The sequence below is a fragment of the Cebus imitator genome, unplaced genomic scaffold (assembly GCF_001604975.1).
Source record: "Cebus imitator isolate Cc_AM_T3 unplaced genomic scaffold, Cebus_imitator-1.0 Scaffold234, whole genome shotgun sequence".
Classification (NCBI taxonomy): Eukaryota; Metazoa; Chordata; class Mammalia; order Primates; family Cebidae; genus Cebus; species Cebus imitator.
The window spans coordinates 1,443,860-1,466,231 of NW_016107549.1; the positions used below are offsets into that span (position 1 = coordinate 1,443,860).

The 22,372-nt window shown below is 56.1% G+C and overlaps 1 protein-coding gene across 11 annotated transcripts in view; it reads right to left on the minus strand.

The window, feature by feature from the left end:
• Positions 1-22,372, minus strand: part of NFIX (nuclear factor I X) — an 85,112-nt gene that overhangs the window by 5,845 nt on the left and 56,895 nt on the right. For 7 of the 11 annotated variants that reach the window (XM_037727569.1, XM_017497691.2, XM_037727568.1 and 4 more), the window contains exons 3-10: positions 17,755-17,817; positions 17,299-17,373; positions 16,770-16,890; positions 15,451-15,587; positions 12,392-12,514; positions 9,029-9,204; positions 3,187-3,334; positions 967-1,058 (exon numbers count right to left, since the gene is read on the minus strand). In XM_037727569.1, the coding sequence (XP_037583497.1) occupies positions 967-1,058; positions 3,187-3,334; positions 9,029-9,204; positions 12,392-12,514; positions 15,451-15,587; positions 16,770-16,890; positions 17,299-17,373; positions 17,755-17,817 (935 nt within the window). The remainder of the gene's footprint in view (positions 1-966; positions 1,059-3,186; positions 3,335-9,028; positions 9,205-12,391; positions 12,515-15,450; positions 15,588-16,769; positions 16,891-17,298; positions 17,374-17,754; positions 17,818-22,372) is intronic. The other 4 variants (XM_017497688.2, XM_017497690.2, XM_017497692.2 and 1 more) reach the window with 4 other exon arrangements.

Sequence of the window (22,372 nt, forward strand, 5' to 3'; positions counted from 1 at the left end):
CAAACTACACACAAAACTTCCATCCACCGACTTTCTCTGAACTCAGGCCCCAGAGCAGAGGCCAAGCAGGAGATGAGAGGTGGCCCCAGGGGCTCTTGACAGAGGTGGATTTCCCAGGGCTGAGGACACCTCCAAGGAGGTGTTTTTGTAAAACGCGCAAAAGACAGATATTTGAATGTTTTTAAAAACTCTGGGCTGTAAAAGCCTCAGACCCCCTAAAGCTGCCTCTGCCCTCCTCCTGAGATGGGTCTTCCCTGGGCCCCCAAAGGCACCGGGCTCTGTGGGCACTGGGCTCTGGGATCTCCATCTGGAGGGCTAAGAGTTGTCTTATCTCCTGCTTGTGACAGAGACTTACTTGTCTCCTTGTGAAAACTGGGGGTGGTTTCAGCAGGGGATGGGAGCAGGGATGGGTTTTCCAGCATGCTGGCCTTCTCCCTAACAGGACTCCTGGAGATTTGGGGGAGGAGCCTCTAGGGCAGTGGCTTGCCCTGCCCTCAGTGTGCCAGTCTCTGGGCACACAGCCCACCAGGCCCTCTGTCCCTCCTCCACCCATCACCCAGCCCACCCAAAGCCAGGGGAAAGGGGAGGGCTGGGGGCCAGGGCTTCCAGCCTGGGCGGGTGAAAGCAATGAGGCAGACTATTCTCCTCCTGCTGGGCCTCAGGCTTCCATCTTTGCTTCCACCAAGCCTGGCCCAGAGGGCCTCTAGCCTTGGGTCCTTGGCTGCCTTCCTCAGGGCCAGGGCTGTCAGAGCTAATTATCCAATTAGCTGATTAGCCAGGGAGCCTGGGGGCTGCCTGGGGAGGCAGGCTCAGCTGGGCGTGCAAACGCCTGGGCCCTCCAGCCCCACCTTAGACCTCTCTCCCTGTTAGCCCCAAAGAATCCAGGCTCTTCCCTAACACCAAGATGCCCCCAACCCTGCCTGCTCCCCTGGTCTCTGCCTCCAGGTGGTGGGCAGGGTTTCCTACCTGAGACTGCTGTGGGATGTTCAGAAAGTTGCCGTCCCGGGGTCCGATGCTGACAAACCGGTTGGCAGAGGAGGCGCCTGTCGTTGCGAATGCTGTGGGGAGCAGGGGAGAGAGGGAGAGACCCTGTCAGGCCTTGGGGCCAACCTAGGCACTGCCCCTCGGGGCTGCTGAGAGAGGGAGAGACTGAGTTAGACCATGCTGCCCGGGTTTAGGCTGGCAGTGGGAAGGATGGGCCAGAGGGGCATCCGAGCTGGAGGCCAGGCTCAGAGCCTGCCCCCCTACTACAGAGGGACACCCTCATCCTCTCAATGACCAGAAACCCAAACTACACCCCCGACATAACCCCACTCCGAAGCCACAGTCTCAGCCAGGCATCCTTTTTCATGGCTGGGGTGAGGGAGAGGCACTGGAGGCTGAGACAAAAGTCTCTTGGACCCGGTTCCGCCCCCTAGTGAGGCACTGGGCTGGGCTTCGGATAGCCCTGGTCCCCAAGTATCCTCAGTGGGTACCCCTGCTTTCCCTCTAGTTTCTCTCAGGTACTGAAGAGACGGGGCCAGGGGAGGGTGGAAGCTTTGGAAGCAGGCCCCACCATGCTTCAGAAAGGCCTTCCCAGCCAGACTAACTCTCCAACCTGGGTAGTCTAGTTAGATGCTACACCTCCTACCACCCTGGGCAGGAGGGCTTGGGGAATCCAAAGGGTGTCCAACAGAGGGTGAAGCTGGCTAGGGCAGGGTCAGAGAGGGGCCTAGGAGCTGGCTGCCTGGCTTGGGCCTAGGGGTGGCAAGGCTCAGGCCCATGGCATTCCCTCCTCTGACTGATGCACCAGGTCCAATAGGCCTGTGGTTCCAGGACCAAGGCGACAGAGGGGGAGGAGGCTGGAGGGCCTGGCAGAGCCCCAGAGCTCAGATGCCTGGGGGCAGCCACCCTGGGGCCTGAAGACAAATGATCCCAACAGCCCTGAGTTCCTCTCAGGTTGTCCAGCTGGATCCCTGCTGGAGGGAACAGGCCCTGTACCCCCAGGAGGGAAGATGCCCCCAGAGGAGGCATGGAGTATCACAGGTTACCTGGGAGGCCCACCACTGCCCTACACCAGACACACCCAGGGACTCCGTGCTCACCAGATTCTGCCTACCTCTCTCCAGAAGTGCCCCCAAACCCTGTAGCCCAGCTCCCATCCCCCGCCCTGCCCACCTCCAATGACTGTGACTTCATGTCTTATGGCGGATGCAGATGGGAAGATGGCATGAAGAGGATGGAGAGGGGAAAAGAACTCAAACCACAAGAAAGAAGAGACAGAGCGAGCGGAGAGTAGTGTGAGATGGGCCACCCCTACCGGCGCCACCGAACTGCCCTGGCCTGTGGCCTGCCCGCCCCCCAAGCTGCCCACCCCAGCCCACAGACAGCACCCGCCCCTCCTCCTGTCCTTCACGCCGGGTCTACCTGGGACCTCTCAACTGATTTTTCTTCTTTTCCCTTTGACAAAATTTGTCATTGGTTTAAAAGGAAAAAAAAAAGAAAAGAAAAGAGACAGAGAGAGATGAAGTAAGCCAAAGCCCACAGCCCTCCCTCGTCCTTGGAACATCTAACCTGGGAAAGGAATTGAGGAGAAGGGAGGGAAGAGGGATGGGGGGGGGAAAAAAAAAGAGGAACAACGAGAAACCAAATGTGAGACTGAGGGGAAAGGGGTCAGGGGCTGGCCTGCTGCATCTTTGAGGCCCAAGGGCCCGGGGATGGAGGTGAGGGGCAAGGCAAAAAGGGGATGGTGGTGGCGTCGCCTTGTGGTTACATTTGATTTTCTTGGTGTGGGGGGAACAACGAAACAACAAAAAAAATTAAAAAACAAAAACAAAAAACAAAAAAAGAAAAAACAGCAATCAGGCATGAAGATGGCATGGCTGTGCCTCCCCGCCCCCTCCCACCCCCGCCAGCACCTCTGGCCTGCGTGCCCCCGCTGTGCTCTCCCTCCCGCCCCCCAGAGGGGCCTGGGCCAGGGGCCCCGGCTGGGAGCAGCGGGCATGGGGCTCATGGGGTGCTGGCTGGTGCGACTGAGGCCCGGGAGGGAGGCTGTGGTTGGGGGGCTCGGATCTGCTCTTGTCCGTGGTGCTCTGGGTTGGGGGCCTTTGGTGGTGGGAAGGGGAGGGCTTTTCTTTTTGCAGTGGAGACTGTTTGGACGGGCCGGGGACGCTGGGCGTTGTGGTTTCGGTTTCATCGTCCACTTACAAGGTGATGGAGGAGTCAAGGCGGCGCCGTCTGGGGCAGTGCTGGTGGATTTGGAATCAGGCATAGGAAGGGGCACAGGTCTGGCCACTGGAGGCGGCGGCGGTAGCAAAAATGACCCCGGGACTTTGCCCTGGCCGCTACCGTTGGGCTGCGAACAACATAAATAGAGTGACGCATGAAGGCACATCACACACAGACACACGCTCCCCTGCGAGGCCGCGCCAGCTCGCTCCTGAGAGCGGGCGCTCCCAGTGGAAGATGCAGGATTGGGTCCTCTCCTCCAGGGCACAGGATGGGTGAGGGTGTAAGGCCTCTATTTGGTCTCTCAGGTGTTTCTCTTTTTTTTTTTTGGTCCTCTTTTGAAGTTGTGGGAGGAAGGGAGGGATATTCGACGGGTGGTTTGTTACTTCTCAGGGAAAATGTTTTAGGTACCAAAATGTGCCACTTGGCAAATACGTGCAGCTACACCTAGAACTCTCATGCTCCTGTAGACCGTCTCCTACAGCAGGAAAGATGAGCGCGATCATGCTGCTCCCCTGACCCCCACAAAGCACATGCCTGCTTCCCTCTGAGGGCCATAGGGCTGAGCTGGTTCACCTAACCAAGGACAGCAGGCCTGCCAGCACCCACCCACAACACGTCCTCAGGAGGCCACCAGAAGTTGGGGAGCTCGCCCTCGGCTTCAGAAGCCTGGGTCCTCACTGCCTGTGGGCAGTAGGGTGCTGATCTGTTCTCTGAAGAATGGCCAGGGAAGAAAATCCGTCGCTGCCAGGTCTAGTGGCCGTAAGGTTCTTCAGGAGGACTTCCCTATATGACAGACACCCTCAGCAGCCATGGATTCTCAGCCACCAGGAGACATTCCTTGTCCTTTATGCCCTCATTTGCTTCTAACTGGATTTTCTCCTCTAGGACCGTGCATGGCCTTTTGACTTCAGGGCATGTAGGTGCCAAAGGACAGACAGAGGCGCCCCCGCCTCTCCCAGGTAGTTCTTTGGAGGGACCTCCCTGGAGGTGTGGGCACACACCTCCTGCTGCTCTCAACAGGACCCTGGCGACCACTGCAGTGTAAGCTCAGGAAGGCCTGGCTTGCGTTCTTCATCCTAAACTGGCACCTTTCCTATGGGACAGAGTTCTGCCCTTCTGGGCATCCAGATACAAGACTCAAGAGAGGATCCTGTGTGCTCCTCCTCCTATTGGCGAGCAAGCCCCAAGGAGCCCATCCCCTTGATGTCCCCAGCCAGTGCCTCATTCTGTCCTCATTGGTTTCAGCTGGACAATGACAATGAGCTGGTGTAGGGGGCTCCCCTGTGCTGAGACTGTGCTCATCAGCGCAGGACCCTCAGTGTCCAGCCCTGGACCAGGTGTTTTAGTTCTATTGTGTAACCACCGACCCACCCCAGAAAGCATCAGTTCTCACCTAGGGGTGATTCTGCCCCCCTCGAGGAGACACTGGCAATGTCTGGAGACATTTTTGGTTGTCACAACAGAGGAGCTGGAAGGGCTGGGTGGAGGCCAGGATGCTGCGTGACATCCTGCGGTGCACAAGACAGGCCCCCTCAACACAGGACCATCAGTCCAAGCATTAACAGGGCTGCCCTGGGAAGCCTTGCCACAAAGGAAGCTCTATTCTCCCTATTTCACAACTGAGGAAACTGAGGCTCTGGGCCATTAAATTGGTTATCCTAAGTCACCCAGCTGCAACTGGCCAGGCCTGGAATTCACAGCCATGTCTCATGTCTGTCTGACTCCAGGGATGCTAGGATTCTTTCCAGCAGGCTCATCAATCCTCTCTCCCAAATCCACATCAGCTCAGGTTTCTCCAGTCTCTGAAACCTTCCCCAACTACACCCAACATGAAGTCCAATCTCCTCAGTTGGGCATTCAAGGCTCCCATGGGGGATGCCTCTACTGGTCCACCCCTACCACCCCTTCTGCACTTCCCATTCCAAAATGACTGGGGTTTCCAAAACACGGGCTGAGTAGGCAGGACTGCACACTGGCTCACTGCAGAGCTCTCTGTCTGAAAGACTATTTCCCACACACTTCAAGGCCTGCTCAAAAAACGCCGTTCCCTCTCTGAATCACAACCTATCTTTCTCTGCCCTGTTCCTCCAGAATATTCTTGGTCTCACTGGAGCCTTCAAAACAGGCCACCCCCCATCCCTGCCGGCTCCCCAACGAGCCGGCAGAAGCATGGAGCACTCAAGTACCACTGAGCACATGGGATTGATTTGTCCCTCCTGCTGCACTTTAAAGTCACAGAAGCCCAGGCTGGCCTGTGCAGCTGCACCCTTCTGAACTCTGGCTTTTCTGCCCACTGTTCTTTACTGCTATGACCAGCATCTAGGTCTGACACATTATCCCTCTAAATGGTTCCTTTGACCTATTCCTGCCCACTCTGAGGGTGACAACTCTCAGTGGTCCCAGACAAAAGCAAGCAGTGGCTGTGTTCTGGGCTAAGAACTTTTGTATGAGTGTTGTTTTGGAAAAGGACCCTTAGTTCCAGGTAAAAGTGCAGGTCACAGCACAGGGCTTTGCAACTCTGCAGACAAAGATGATGCAATGCCTCCCCTCATCTCCATGCCTGCCTAGGAGGAGGAAGTGGGACCGTCTGATCACAGCCTCACTCCTCCTTTCCAGGGGTCCTGAGTTCAGGCTCCCAGGGGGCTAGGACATGGAGGCCTTCCAAACAACCATAGGGCAGCCTCTGCCTTCCTCTAGCTTCAGAGCCTATCTCCCCCAGGATTATCTAAATCGCTAATCCCACCCAATAACGATAATCCCTGCCCGATATGGCCGGACATTGAAACCTGCTGATTTACAACATTCAGTTTCTAGGAGTAACTTCCAACCAGGCTGGCATATCTCAGCTCTGATTGGGATACAGTTGAAGTTTTAAAAACCTCAAGATCTTGTGACTGTGTAATGCCTTAAAACCTCATGAGTTAGGAGCTAGAAGCCTAGAAGCTGGTATAGCTCCTCACTTTCACCTACAAATGAAGACACACGCCTGGCTGTTCTGACATTGGTAGTCAAGGTTGAGCCAGGACCAGGCATCCTGCCTCCCAGACTCACGCTCTCCCAATGGGCCCTGTGACTTCTCCATTGCATTCACTTGGTAGTCTCTTCCTTCTCCCTAAAACACAGCTAACCAGGCATCCTCTGCATCTCCTCCACATAGTGTCTCCAAATGGCCTTGGCTGTTACTACTCTAGGGTCCAAGGCTGGGCTACAGACGTGCCATAAAAATTCTTTTTTTTTTTTTTGGAGACGGAGTCTCACACCATTGCCCAGACTGGAGTACAAGTGGTATGATATTGGCTCACTACAACCTCTGCCTCCCAGGTTCAAGTGAGTCTTCTGCCTCAGCCTCCCAAGTAGCTGGGACTACAGGCGCATACAGCCACATCCAGCTAATTTTTTGTATTTTAGTAGACATGGGGTTTCACTGTGTTGCCCAGGCTGGTCTCAAACTCCTGAGCTCAGGCAACCTGCCTGCCTTGGCCTCCCGAAGTGCTAGATTATAGGCATGAGCCACTTCTGCCTGGCCTAAAATTATTCTATGTAGATATTTTCCTGCAAACCGATCTGTAACTTCAGATTCTCAAGGAGGTTAAAAACAGCATCAGCATCACCTAGGAAGTTGGGAAAAATCCTAATTCTCAGGCCACACCCCAGACCTGCTGAATCAGATGCTCTGGGGGTGGGGCATAGCCATCTGTGCATTAGCCAGAGCTCTAGGTGACTCTCGCGCATGCCAAGTCTGAGAAGCACCACTTAATAGTGGTTGTAGTACAAGCACAGCTGGGCACTGCCACTCCCTGCCTACCCGATCAGTGGCAGAGCTGGGCCCCCTGACTCTCTGCAGCTGTGCATCAGCCTCTTGCATAGCACAGCGCTGTCTCTAGCCTCCTCCCAGAAGCTGGGGGTGGGTCCCCATCAAGCAGGCTCCCCGTTGAGCCCCCTCTTCCTCTCTTCAGTATGACCAGCCACACAAGGAAACTCAGAGAGGTTGCTCCCTAGCTGGGCCACACTCCCTGCTTAATCAAGGTCCCTGTTTGCAGTTCCTGTCTGCACTGTTTTGTCCATGGTCTGCTTGGAGCAAGTGCCTGCCTCAAGAAGAGAAGCTTCTAGGCAAAATGAGTCCTCTTTGAAAAAAACAAAACAAAAAAACTATGGCTCTGTGTCAGAGTCCTCAATCTTGAACAGTTAAATATCAAGGGAAAGGTTCAGGACCCAGCCCGCAGGATCAGAGGCTCAGAATGGCCAGGGGACTAAATGACCCACTTTCTCAAGGGTTCTGTGGTTAGGTTTGGCTCCTTGGCATAACCTGGTCTCTAGGCAAGCCTCAATTTGACTCAAAATCCTAGCTGCCTCAGTAGCTGAGAAAGCAGCCAAGGTAATGTTCCAGACCTCTCTGCCCCATATCCCAGACTCCAGGCCCCTTGGGGGCTGGGCATAGACTGGTAGCTCCCCATGAACTCTGCTGTCATCTCTGATGGAAACACAGCAGCTGTCAGAGATCTGCTCTCCCCGCCACGATCCTAAAAGTGGACAGAGCTTGTCCAGAGAGGTGGGTAAAGCTACGAGTATACTAAGAGTCAGCCAACAGAAACCCTCGCAGGGCAAAGGGAGAAAGGAGACAGAGGAAAGCAACAGGAGGGGAGCAGGAGGGAAGGAAGAAACTGGCTTCCTTTATGGTCAGAGCGAGGAGGCAGAGCCATGGCCCCACCACAAATCAATACACCAGCACTTAGCAAATGCTTACTCTGCCAGAGCACACCAAGGCAGCACGGGGCTGGTGGCAACAGGCAGCCTCTGGTGTGGGCTTCCAGGATGCCTTTTCCCACCACAGCCCTTTCAGCATCCTCCCTGCCTGACCTCTCACAGCAGGCTTTCAGGCTGGGAGGGCTGGCTGCAGAGGAGCTGGGGCTTCTCCTAGCACAGCATGCTGCTGAGGCTTCGGACTTTTCTCAGAGGTCTAGAAACCTCCACGTTCCAACCAGGGACCATGTCCCACTGAAGAGTCATCTCTGGCCCACCACCTCCTGGGATGATTCTTTCGTTGAGCAACCCTGAGTTTCTGCTCCTCAGTGATAGGGAAGAGCTCCAGCAGGGAAGCAGTGTGTTTCCAAGGGCTAAGGAGCAGCAGGGTTTCACTCTAGAACCGGACCGTCCTGAGAATCCTTTGTTAAAAGTCCTGCCAACAGGAGTCTCCATGGCAGCTCTGTGGATCAGAGCTTTCCCTTAACATAGTGCTCCTCACCAGGGATGGTCTCGCCCTCCTGGGCACACTGAAATCTGAAGACATTCTCTACTATCAAGACTGGGGAGAAGGAGGTGCTCCTGGTATCTACCAGTTGGAAGCCAGAGATATTGCTCAACACCCTACAGTGCACAGGATGGTCTCACACAATAGTGAATAAACAGCCCCAAATTTCAACAGTGCTGAGATTGGGAAACCCTGATCTACAATCTAGCAAATCCTTGCAGCCCGGAGGTTTAAGAGGAGCGCTGGAAAGTTGGGGCCCAGGCCCAGGTTGGATCATGATGAGTTCACTCCTGCTGCGGGAACAAGGACCATGGGAAGGGCAAGGAGCCCGAGCAAGGGGGCCCAGATGCTGCCCCCACCTCTCCGGACCATGATAGACAGGCCCTGGCATACTACACAGACCCCCGCCCCCAGACCCAGAAAATCAAGGCGTTTGGTACTAGTGGCTCCCTGTTGCTCCAGCCCTAGCTGGGCTTCTGGCTTTCCAGCCTTCTCCCTGTGAGCCCTGAGACAGACAGACAGACGTGGAGATGAGGCTGTAGCTGGGCTCCTGGGGCCCTCTGGACTCACCTGTCCGGTGGCCTGGCCCGAGCCATCCGAGCACACAAACTGCACAAACTCCTTCAGTGAGTCCTGCCCGTGGTGGTGGTGGTAGCGGATGGTTGGGTGCGTGAAATACGGGCTCGACTGCTGGATGATAGACGTGGAGGGGAAGTGCAGGGCTGACGCTGTGGCCCGGGGACTCCCTGCATGCATGTGGGCAGGGAAAAAAGGACGTCAGGGCCAACGAGGCAGCCAGTGGGAGGGACAAGAGAGGAGGGGAGCTGCCGGTGAGAGGGCTGAGGGTCCTGAGCAGGCGAGGCAGCCAAAAGTTAAGGCAACAAAGAAAAGTCAGTCATCAGGATCCGTGATGTTTTAATGCAGTATAAAAAATAATAATAATCAAATCGGCAAACTGGGATCCAAAGGCCAGCCATTTGTTTTTGTAAATAAAGTCTGATCACAACCAGTGCTGGGAGATTAGAATGAGGCAGATGAGGCAGGTTAGGATCTTGTCTTTATTTTATTGGAATTTTTAAAATTATATTTATTATTATTTGAGACAGGGTCTCGCTGTTATCCAGGCTGGAATACAGTGGCACAAACACAAATCACTGCAAGTGGTCCTCCCGGTCTCACATGATCCTCCTGCCTCAGCCCCCCAAGTAGCTGGCACTACAGGTGCATGCCACCACGCCTGTCTGAGTTTTGTATTTTTTTTCTAGAGATGAGATTTTGCCGTATTTCCTGGGCTGATCTCAAACTCCTGGGCTCAAGTGATCCGCCTGCCTTGGCCTCCCAAAGTGCTGGAATTACAGGCGTGAGCCACTGCCCCCAGCCTAAAAATTTCTTTTATAAAGACGAGATCTTGCCCTGTCACCCAGGCTGGAGTGCAGTGGCGTGATCACTGCTCACTGCAGCCTTGAACTCCTGGCCTCAATCAGTCTTCCTGTCTTGGCCTCCTGAAGCACAGGGATTACAAGCATGAGCCACTGTGCCCAGCCCCTCAACATTTTAAACAATTTTAAACAAAGGCATAGCCGGGTACTGTGGCTCGTGCCTGTAATCCCAGTGCTTTGGGAGGCTAAAGTAGGAGGATCACTTGATCCAAGAGTTGGAGGCCAGCCTGGGAAACATAGCAAGACCCCGTCTTTACAACAAACGTTTAAAATAATTAGCCAGGATGACACACAGGAGGGGTCACTTGAGCCTGGGAGTTCTAGGCTGCAGTGAGCTATGATCATACCACTGCATTTAGCCTAAATGACAGAGCAGGAAACTCTAAAGATAAAAAAGGCCAGGCGCAGTAGCTCACGCCTGTAATCCCAGCACTTTGGGAGGCCGAGGCGGGCAGATCAGGAGGTCAAGAGATTGAGACCATCCTCCTGGCCAACATAGTGAAACCCTGTCTCCACTAAATAAAAAAATTAGCTGGGCTGGTATCACACGCCTGTAGTCCAGCTACTCAGGAGGCTGAGGCAGGAGAATTGCTTGAACCTGGGAGATGGAGGTTGCAGTGAGCCGAGATCTCGCCACTGTACTCCAGCCTGGCACCTGGCGAAAGAGCAAGACTCAGTCTCCCAAAAAAAAAAAAAAGGGCTGGGCGCAGTGGTTCATGCCTGTAATCCCAGCACTTTGGGAGGTTTAGGTAGGCGGATCACAAGGCCAAGAAATTAAGACCATTCTGGCCAACATGGTAAAACCCCGTCTCTACTAAAAATACAAAAATTAGCTAGGTGTGGTGGTGTGTGCCTATAGTCCCAGCTACTCGGGAGGTTGAGGCAGGAGAATCACTTGACCTTGGGAGGCAAAGGTTGCAGTGAACAAAAACTGCACCCAGCCTGGGCGACAGAGTAAGACTCTGTCTCAAAAAAAAAAAATAAAAAATTGACATTTACTCATCATACCCTTTTTTTTTGCAAAAGTTTGGATTTAAAAAACATATTCCATAAAAATATTATTTATCTTGATGACTGAGTTTCTGATACTTGCTGACATTCTGCATCTGAACTGGGTGCCCCACTAGCCCTGTCCTAATCCAGGCCCTGATAGGAGAGTGGGAGACAAGAGGAGGCAGAGGGTTCCCTGGGGCTCTGGATGAAGACACAGCCAGCATCTGCTCGGGATGGCCATCTGACATATGCACAAACATCTCCAGAGCGAGAGCTGGTGTGCACCCAGCCGCTGCCACCCAGGCGGTGTTCTCATGTGCTCGCCCCCATCACTCTCACACACGTGTCCTCACACACGCAACTCCAAACCCAGAGTAGGCCCCAGCTCTTCCCCCTCCTGTCTGTTTCCAATCAGCTCACTCTTGCTCTCGGTTTCATTAGGGGGCTGAGGAAACTTGGCTTCTCTCTGGAGTTCATAAAAGCTGAGTTGGAGCCAGAGGAGCCAGGCCTGCGCCCTCCTGCTGCCTGTGCAGAGGGCCTGGGCTCCCCACCCCCACCTTGCAGCCACCACACCCTGCCCCAGCACCGGCTGCCTCTGGGCTCCCAGCCAGGAGGCCCCAAGGAGGAAGCCAGGAGGTAAACCTCCTCATTTTCTGTGTCCTACATATGAGCCCAGGAGATGGCAGGCGGACATAGGGACATGTCCAGAAAAAGTCCAGGCCTCTTGCTGCCAGGTGGGTGCCCAGAGAAGGAGGAAGAAAGTAAAGGAGTGACAGGGCTGAGGTCTCAGCTCCCACAACCTCCTGCCTGCTCCCATCTCCTCCGGACAATCTAGGTGTTCTTATCCCAAGCACCTTCTCAGCTGGAGACACTGAAATCAGATAGCAGCCTCCACAGTGGTGGGCCAATTCCTTTTCCTGGAGAGGAGTCCAGGCACCATCCCTAGGCCCAGACCTTCCTTTCCAGAAAGGGGCAGGGAGGCCCAGAAGAGGGAGCTACTTCCCCCAGGACACAACGTAGGAGCCTGGGCTCCTTAGGAGTGCTCTTCTCCGTCCAGGCCCCACACCAACCTGGGAGCATGCTAGGAAACAAGTGCCTGGGCTCAGGCAGGAGCTGGGAGAGAGGGGCCAACAGGAGGGCAGGGGAGAAGGCTGTGCCTTCCCGCCCACAGCTAGCAGGACAAACGGAGAGCTGGGCCAGAGTTGGGGAGGCCTTGGGACTGGCCTGCGTTGTACCCAGCACCCACACACACAAGGAGTGAGAAGAAGTGGGAGGGTATTCAGGAGCTAGGTGGGCAGCCCAGAGGCCCAGCCTGGTCCTCCACAAAGTGCTGCGTGAAGCAGGGACTGGCTTCCATGCCTACCCACTGCTGCACCATGGCCCACTCAGAGAGCTTGGGGCTGTCACTCAGGGTCAGCCCTGGCCCCTTCACCTGGCCAGCTACCCATAGATGCTCAGCCACCTCCCCCACTGCCCCCCTCCGGGGCCCCCCATTTCTCACCTGGTCTGACTCCAGCAAGCACAGGCAGCGGGTGGTGGGTGAAAGCCATGCGCGGGGAGCTGCCCTGAGAGGAGAGGGCACTGCAGAAGTCCAGCTTTCCTGACTTCTTTAGAGAAGCCGGGCCTGGGGGGAGGAAGCAGCAACACAGGGCAGGTTTAGCTGGGCTGGGGTAGGCGCGGGGAAGGCGGGAAGCCAGCAGCTCGCTCCTTCTCTCCTCAGCCCCTCCCCGCCGCCCCTTCCTCCACCTCCATGTTCCCTCCTGCTGCTCCTTGCCCAGTCCTAGGCCTCGTTCTAGGCCTGATTCCGAGGCCCTGTGTGTAGGCCAGCCAGGGGGTACTTCTGACCAGAGAGGAAAACGAGGCCCCCGAGTAATGTGGGGTGGTGTGCACCAGGCAGGGGGTGAGCAAGGGGCCCAACCTGTGCCCTGGCAAGCAGGTAATGGAAAGAAAGGTGGGATACAGAACGAATACCTGGAAAGGAGTGCAGGAGGAACCCTAGGGCACCAGCTTGAGAGCCGGGAAGGGGTGAGTTTGGGAGGGACAGGCTGGTGTCTATGCTATGGTGCCCTGGGCCACCGGAGGTTCTGGTGGGAAGAAGCCAGGGCTCCATTTAGGGAAGGGAACACACAGCCATGGACCCTCAGGAGGGACACAATGCCCAACGAGAGAGCAGGGACACGGACCAGAGGACCTGGAAAATCCTCAGGCTGCTCAGGCCTACCTGAGCCCTGGAGATAGAGCCAGAGGGTAGAGGACTCCCCCAGCCAGGGGACCCAGAAGCTCAGCTACCATAGGATGGGTAATTTCAGGGATCTGTCCTGCTCCTGGTGCCAGAGGTGTGGGTGGCATTCAGCATGAAACAAGGGCACAGAGACCTTGTTTGAGGTCTGTCTTTAGAAAGTCATCTCTGCCCAGTGGCCATGGCATCCAAATGACAAAGCAGGGCCCTGGTGGACCAGGTTCTTCTGGAAAGATCATCTCCCATCTTAGGCTGAGCTTTAAGGTTGTGCCCAGGCTGGGAGGGATAAGATAGAGTCAGGGCAGACCTCTAGAGCTGCCATCCTCCCAGGACAAATTGCATCAGTTTGGATGAGGGGTGGAGGGGCGGCAGAACAGAGAAATAAGAGCTATCTTAACTGCAGAGGGAAGGGGTGGGGGAAGGGCCAACTCCCAGCCGCCAGCAGAGGTGTTATCTGGCGGCAGCTGTGTGCCACCTGATAGCTGGCATGGTGGGGTGGGGGAGCATCCTACCAGCTGTGCACAGCTGTCCCTACGGCCGCATGGTGCCTCCCCAGCTGTTCCCTGTCCTGCAGCTGGGATACTTAATTGGCGATTTGTCACAGCCTAGGGGAACAACACACAGTGGGGTAGGGGGAAAAGGGAGCCAGGGGGTGCTGCAGGAGGATGTTGGGGGGCCGTGCATGGCAGGACTGCCAGAAGGAGCAGAAATGCAGAAATGGCAGGCACAAATGCAGACAGCCAAGAAAGGAGAGAGCAGGAGCCAGGAAGAGGGGGGCTCCTCAGGAACTAGGTCTGGGCAGAGGAGCCCAGGAGCCCTTGCCTCAGGAGCCAGCTAAAGACACAGCCCTCTATGCACCACATGGGCAGTCCTTGCAAAAGGGGTCATCTACTGAGGCCCTGGCCAGGGACCCACGATGTAGCCCAAGAGTCTCCCCGGCCTTCTCAACTCCTCTCTCCGCCTCTCAAGGCTCCTCAGGAAAGCATGAGGCACATGCTGGCCCAAGTCCCTGCCTGCCACAAGAAGACCCTGGGAGAGACCCGAGAATCACACGAGGAAGCCGTCTCACAGAGGCCAGCCTCCACTGGCGGTCTAGAGGGTCTCCGGCCTACTCCCTCAGCCCGAGGCCTGGATGCAAACCCTCCTTTCCTCCCAGGAGGAGGAGAAGCTGCCGCAGTTTGCATTCATTCTGGGGCAGCAGAAAAGCAGGAGCGCCTCCCAGCCCCACCCTGCTCCATCCCAGCCTCTGCCTGCACACTTGGTCCTTCTCAATAGGGGCATATCTGGAAAACATCAGACTCAGTGCCATCAGGTCAGACCCTCATCTTCTAGAGGAGGAGAATGAAGCCCAGGGTCCAGACCTGTCCAGAGCAGATGTGCCCTATGCACAGTCCACACTCATGGGTCTGCACTCCCAGGCCCTGTCACACCCACAGTGAGGATACACACAGACTGTACCACTGGCACATCAGTGGGGGGCTCCTGAAGCCAGCCTCCTCACACACATGTGCTCATGCACATGCACACACACACGCACGTGTTGCTCTCTTCCAGAGCCCTCTCCAGGTCTATCCGCACTTTTAGTCAAGAATGGAGGTGAAGAGGGTTGGGTTCAACAGGAAGAGGATCCCTAGAAGGGACTGGGAAGAGTCGAGCTGGCATCCTCCGGATTCTCTCCCTTTTGTTGACTTCACTGTCTGGTCTCAAAAGGACTCTGCTCATTCTTCACTAGACTCTGAGTCTCTCTCTGTAAAGCTGGGCCCTGAGTGGTTCTCATCTGGGAGGATGCTGTCTCACTAGGGGACGTTTGACAATGTTTGGAGGTATTTTGGGTCATCAAAACTGTGGGTGGGTGTTTTGCTGCTGGCATCTTATGTGTGGAGGCCAGGGATGCTGCTAACCCCCCTGCCGTGCATAGAATAATCCCCACTACAGAGAATGATGAGCCCCCAAATGTCATTAGTGCCTAGGGTGAGAAACTGCTTTAAACCATGAGGCCCACAGGGTGGGGCAACCTCTCTAGAGAAATACCAGCAGGGGCTGCGGCCACCCCACCATGGGGCACCAGAGACTTGGCAGCCCCTCTGCTTCCCACTGCTACACCATGGTCTCTGCTGCTGACTCTGACAGCACCCTTCCTCGCATCCACTCCCTTCCTTCAGCCTGCTCTGCCCTCCCTGGAAGATCAGGAGGCAAGAAAATAGGTGGGTAATGTCTCCCGACATAGGGGGAACTGGTGGGAGGCTCACCAGGTAAACTGAGAGGGGGACAAAAAGGCTCTGGGTTACTCTTGCTCTGGGTCAGGACCCCTGCACCCATACCTGCATCCACATCATTGGGCCACCCGCTGGACTGGCTGCTACCAGCTGCTGGGGAACGGCCTGTCCCAGGATAGAACACATCATCGACGGGGCTCTCCATCTCGCTGTCATCGATGGACTTGGGGCGCTTGGTGGTGCTGGGGAAGGAAGAAAGGGTCAGATGGGCCAAGGATGGGCCGGGGCTCCAGGGAGTGTTCAAGTTTCCAGGTCAAACAACTGTGCACAGATGGCCCTCTGGGTGGGGAGTGATGCCAGCCGACAGCAGCACTTCTGGGCACTCACTGCACTGCATGCTCAACCCCAGGAACAGCCCTAGGCCCTCAAGCCATCAGCTCCAAGCCTGCTCCTCTTCCTTAAGCCCCTTCCCAATCTGTGATGCCACGGTCCTCCAAGCTGCCCACATCAGAGTAGTGAGCAAAACCCTCAGCTGCCTCCTGTATCCCACCCATGATTTCCCAGCAGCCCCCGGGGCTAGGGTGAGGTAAATGAGGTACTCGAAGGGACAAAAATGTCAAGGGGACAAAAACGACACAAAACTCAGTCATCAATATAAAGAATATAGTCCAATATTTTAAAAATATCAAAATGAATGCCGAAAATCTCACAATTAATATAAACACCCATGTTTTAAAAAAAGACAGGGTGGACCCTGCCCGGCATGACTTGACCTGGCCAGAACCCACATCTCCACCTCCCAAGCATCTCCCTCCCTCTCCATGCCACCTCTACCCCTCTAGGCCGTCCCCCACGCCAGCCTTCCAATGGCTTCCTAACTGGCGATCAGTCCTGCCCACACACACTGCTGCTGGAGAGAGCTTTCTGGAACACACACCCTCAGCATCCCCTGCTTAAAACCCCTCAGGGGTCCTCACTACCCAAGGATGAAGTCTAAATGCTTTCTTCTGGCCTCCAAAGCCCTCTGCAGGGTGGTCCCGCCAGCCTATGCAGGCTGGACTGGGACAGAGGCTGCCCTCCTCTCCTGAAGCATTTTCCCCATACTCCCACCTGCCTCCTGTGTGTCTGGGCTCAAATGTCACCTCCCCAAGGCAGAGACTTTCTCAGACTCCCACTTCCAGGCAGAGCCATGCCTTGTGCGAATTTGTATCCCCAGGGCTAGGTGCTGCATGACAGCACAAAGCAGGAGCTCAGTGGGTGACTGCTACTGGTGGACTCTAAAGTGTTAGAGCCAGTGCCCTCAATGAAAGGTGATATTCTGAAGCACCCCAGCCTCAGTGACACAGCTGCCTATAGCCACCTGGGACAGCCCTGGCCCTGCGGGGAGTGGAGAGAAGGTGGGAAAGCAGGGCCACTGGGCTCACCTGGTGGAAGGAGGGGAGGTGATGGACCGCCGTCCCAGGGTCACCTGGTTGATGTTGTAGTAGCTGGGACTCTCCAGGTCCGCCAGCGAGAAGTTGGGCCCTGATGCTGTCGCAACAGGAGCTAGGAAGAATGAGAGGATGATGAGGTTTGGAGGTCAGGGGAGGCCTGATGGGGTCTGTTTCATTGTCATGAATGGTTTCTCAGAAGCCCAGGGTGAGTTTACTATGAGGCCAGGAGATAGGAGAAAGTGGGCCATCTGGGCTGCTGAGGAACCTCCTCCCAGCTAGGGGTCACAGGGGAAGAGACTTTGGTTGTGACTTTTTTTTCCTCCAAAGCAATGGACACCGGAGACAGGGCTCTCTGGAAGACTCTACTGTACCCAGCCCAGCACCAACAGGGCCAATAGTGTCCCAGAAACCGTCTGTCCCCATCCACCTCCCCTAAGACTTCATTAGGAGGACATCCCATGAGGTCCCACCTCCTCACTTTCAATCCCCATCCCTGGCCTGGAAGGAAGGACTCACTTACTCTGCGATACTCTCACCAGCTCCGTCACATTCCAGACCCCGGATGTCACAAAACAGTCCTGGAAACTTAAGTGCCCTAAAGAGGGGAAAGGATGAGTGAGTCAAGACAAGGCCAGAAGGGGGCTTCCTGCCTGTTTGCAAAGGCCTTTCCCACTGCTGACTCTCCCTCCCAAGTCCCGTTTCCAGATCCAGGCTGGCCCTCAGGTCTACACCAAAGAGGGGGCATGCTCTAGGTATGCCCCTGTCCCCTCAGTACAGCAAGCTAAGCTCAGTCAAGGGACAGTTAAGCCAGTGCCCTCAATGAGAGGTGACATTCTGAAGCACCCCAGCCTCAGTGGCACAGCTGCCTGTAGCCACCTGTGAGGAAGAAATGACGGTGGCCAGGGCAGCCAGGGTGGGGGAAGGAAGTAGAGGGGCATGGAGGACAAGGGCGGTTGGGCAGGTGGGGAGCACTGACCGTTGGGCAGTGGTTTGATGTCCGCATCTCCTTGCTGGTTTGAACTATCTGATTGTCCGGATTCTGCAAGAGACACAAAGGGGAGGATGTGTCAAGAGCAAAGTTCCCCATAAGCACCAGCCAAGTAGCGACCCCTCCAGCCTGGTGCAAGAGTAGGGAAGGCCCACCCCGGCCACAGAAACCTTCACTCCACCCTTTCCCCAAACCAGCCCCGGGAGGCTCAGGGAGACCCAAAGCGGGGAAAGAAAGACAGGCTCATGCCCAGTCAGGTTTCTCAGCCTTGTCGCTGCTGACATTTGGGCCGGATTGCTCTCTGTAGTGGGAACCATCCTGTGCACTGTAAGGTATCTAGGCAGCATCCCTGGCCTCCACCCACTAGATGACAGCAGCACCCCAGCTGTGACAACCCAAACTCTCTTAAGACATTGTCCACTGCCCTGAGGGGTAAAGTCACCCTCAGGCAAGAAGCACTGGCCACAAGAGTCAAGAGCAAGGAGGGGGTCCCAGGAGAGAAGCCAGAGACCATCTCTCTCCACAGTGGGGATGAACCCAAGGGTCCCCCATCCCCCACCAGCCCCAGCTCCCAGAGGATCATCCCCTTCCCTTACTTGGTTAATTGAAGCCATTCCTGTCTGCCTGCGCCTCCCCCACCTCACCTTTATGCTCACAGGCAGTGCCTGGCAACCCAGAGGGGGGAGGTTTGCCCTGACGCTGTCGCCCGCTCTGTGCCAGCCTGTCTGGGCTGTCTCATGCCCTGGTGCCACAGCTGCTCAGAGGGAGCCCCGAGACAAGGGCTCATTGTACAGTGGGAGCTCACAGAGGGCTGGGGGCAGGGTGGAGTGTGTGTGTGAATATTTTGCTGAGCTTGGGAAAGCCCCCCACCCCCGTCCCCCGGTCCTCAAAGCTTTGTGTGCCAGGGGCACAACGGGGACCTCCAGAATGCCTGCTTGGGCACGACAGCTGGCGAGAGGGTGGCGGGGGGGCCAGGCAGGTTGTGGGGCAGGAAGAAGGCAGGCATTTGGTGAAGAATCAGCTGCTCACAGGGGGACCACATGGGGGTGGCATCTGAAAAACGTGCCTTGGTATTGGCCAGGGCTTTGCCTGACTTTACAGAGCATTCCTGCCTCCTGAGTCTTGCTACCACCCTGATTCAACTTGCTGGTCCCCACCATAAAGGAGGTTCCCAAAAGGTGACATCAGCCCAAGGACTGGGATGAGGGATCCCAGAACAGAGCTGGGTTCTGGGGCTGCAAGATGGGATGCAGCCCACCCAGGTGGCACCCCTGCTTATAGCGTGTGGGCCTCACCACGTCTTGGGCTGAAAGCACTGGCCACACTCCAGGCTGCTGCCTTCGCGTAACAGGTAAAAAAGGGTGACTGTTTCAGGCCCCACTCTCCCTCCACCCTATCCCCACTTAACTTTGATTTTTTTTTAATTCCAAAAAATAAATCCTATTGTAGTGAGTCAAGAAAAAGGAATTCTTTTTAATAGTGCTAAAAAGTGCTTTTAATATGGAAGGATACACTTCACCACCTCTGGTTTGGGGTGTAGCCTTCCATACCTCCCCTTTCCCTCACCCTTGGTAGTGTTTGGCAAAAGAGGTTCCCACTCTGTGCCATCTCTTTGTTAGTGGCACCCTCTACTCTGGAGGAAGCCCACCCATGTTCCCTGGGAGGGCAACCTCTCTGTGCCATAGCATGGTGTGAATGTGAACTTTCTTGACACTATCTCACTCTCTCACCTTGGCCCATGGCTGGCTTTCTGGGTCTGATTTGAGCCCCAGCCAGTCCAGGAGTGGCAGCCAAGGGGCCTGTGAAGCAGACAGCTCGCCCCAGGCCCTCCTTAGACCCTGGTCCTGTGGCTGTTCTAAATCATGGCTTGGGAAGGGCACAGCCTCAGGACCCACTTGCACAGCTCAGAGAGGGGCACATGGTCCCGGCTCTGCTAACCAGGGGTCTCTGCTATGAACCCCACCCATCCTAGGACCAACCTGGTCCCCACTAACCCTCCAGACCTGGATCATTGGAGTCGAGGGAATAAGGAGGAACCCTCAGTGTCCACCCCATTGGAGCGGCCCCAACCCACTGTGAAAGGCCAAGTAGGGATGGCAAGCCATGTGCCCATGCACATGCACGTGTGGATGCGCATGCGCATACCTAGCCCAGGGACAGCCTAGAGGGAACCCGACAAAGAGATGGAGGTGGGCCAGCGACTGAGGCAGAGACAAATGGGGCTCCAGGAGAGCGCGACAGACAGGAAATCCTTCTAAACCAGGACGCATCCCTAAAACGTTATTGCTGTTATTACTATTAGCTCTGTGTAAAGAAGCAAGCGGGAGCGAGGATCCGGTGCAAGCGAGGCCCCTGCCACGCGCCTCCGGGCGCTGTTCCGGGCGCTGCTGGCAGCCATTTTAGACCTTGGCAGCCATCTTACGGCTGGCGGTCCCAGCCAGAGGCCCACAATGCCGCCACCACCGGCCCTTAACATGTTCAGCTCAGCTTCAGGACAAAAGGCAGAGACATGGGAAATCTGGACCCAGGCTCAGAGGCACAGGGGCAGCTGCAGCCAGGGCCCCACTGATCTGCTCAAGTGGTGTTCCTCTTCTCCCCTCTGACCAACATAGTGAAAGGAGCAAGGAAGGCCGAGGCCAGGGGTGGGGGACACCGCAGCTCTACTTAAAGGAGGCTGAAGCCCTCACAGGCCATCTCTAGGCCCAGGGCCTTAACTAGTTCAGCAAGAGTAGACCCCTTCCCCGATAGGGCAGCAGGCCCCTCAGGATACCAGGGACGTGACGGGGGAAGGGCTCTGAGCACCTTGTCAGCTCAGGGATGCACCTTGGATAGATAGAGGAAGGAGGCTGGCAGGAACCAGCCAGTGGCTGCACAGCCCAGACAGGCCACTGGGTCCATGGTGGAAAGCCGTGGAGGAGGCAAGGAGACGTCCCATACCACACTAGATGTCCCACAGCGCTACGCGATATGGCCCAGCTTTCTTATGTGGTGGGCTCTTTGGGGAGCCTTGCCTTGAGGTCTGGGCCTGCTCTGGACAGCCCCCCGGCAACAGGAGCTACAGAGCATCCCCATGTCGTGACTGCCTTCCCTGTCTGGGCTCCCCAGGGGAGGGGGTAACCCTGGGATTCTAGACAGAAAGGAGGAAGGCCCCATTAGGACGCCCCCTCCACAGGCCCTGCCTCATGGCTGCTTTGCTTTTATCTGGCAGAATGGGGCTTATCAGAGCCACCAGCTGAACAAATACACAAATCCACAGTTAGTGAGAAAAACACTCTGCCTGAACTCTTTATCTCCTGTTCGCAGGCCCCGCACACTGCCCACTGCCAACAGCACAGGAGGGGACCTGACTGCAGCACGGCAGGGCTCTGTTCTCCACTCTGAAGGTGGAAGGCGGCCTCCCAGGCTCTGGCCAGGCCTCCCACTCAGTCTCCATGCTCTGTCTCTCTGCCACCCCCCTTCTTCCCTCCTCACCCCCGAGCCTGGGGTGGCTCTCCCCTGGCAGTCCCTGCCAGGCAGGCGTGCATGAGTGAGCCCCTGCCCACACAGGAGCACCCTCCAGTGTCTGCTCTCTCACTGGGGACAATGGGCCAGCTGGTGGCCTGTGGGCCAGTGGCGGGGCAGGGACAGTGTTGGCTGGCACAACTCGGGCAGGTGCCGGGCTCCATCTTTTATCTTTTATCCTCTCTCGCCGGCCCACGCCCCCGAGGACTGTCTCTTGATTCTCCAGTCTTCTGGGGCCATGTCCCCTGCAGCTTTTCTGGCCTCAGGCTTCTCTCCAGCCTGCCTGCCAGCCAGTGGGGACATTAACTGCATACCCCCAAGTTCAGGGCCACCTAACCACCCTCCCAGTCTCTTCAGGGTCTGTGGCTCCCAGCACTTCCTGGAGAGACTGGTCGGAGATGGGATAGAGTGGGTGCTGTTGCCTCGCCTCGCCCCACACCAACTCAGAGTTTTCCTCTATGCTAATGCAGGGAGCCAGAGAGTTCTTTCTGTGTTCTCAGCTGCTTCCCACTAGGCCCATCAAATGTAGCTGCCTAAAACCTGGGCCCAGCCACTGTGTCTGACAGGTGCCCTGGTCAGGCTGACATTCGAGGTCCCTGGTTTCTGGGCCAGGCTAGGGGAAGGTGAGTATCTCAGAGCCTACAGCTCATTCTCGATGTTGTTTGGGGCCGTCAGGCTGGCTTGTGTCACACAAACACCCAGCTCTGCTGGCCATCCTTCTCTGGGGTCCTGGGTTACTCATGAGATCCATGTCTCTGAGGGAGAGACTTCCCCTGCCCATGGTTCTGGTCACTTTGCAGGCTTCCAGAAGGGAGGGCTATGAAGGAATAGGCGCTAAGACTAGACTCTCTCTCCATATGGGCCCAAGTAGGCTCTGCTGAACAAGCCTCTGAAACAGGATTTGGCTCCAGGTTCTGGGGCCACTCTCTGTTCATTTGCACACCATGGGTTACTCCCCAGCATCAATGGCTTATGGGCTGGAGGCCTCTGGCAGTGCCCAGACCGGAGCCAGGCTCAGCCAAGTGACCACTCTGGGTCCCTCTCTTCCTTGGGGGCCCCTCAGTATCCCCTGGAACAACCACAAAGTTCCCCTGCAAAATTGCCC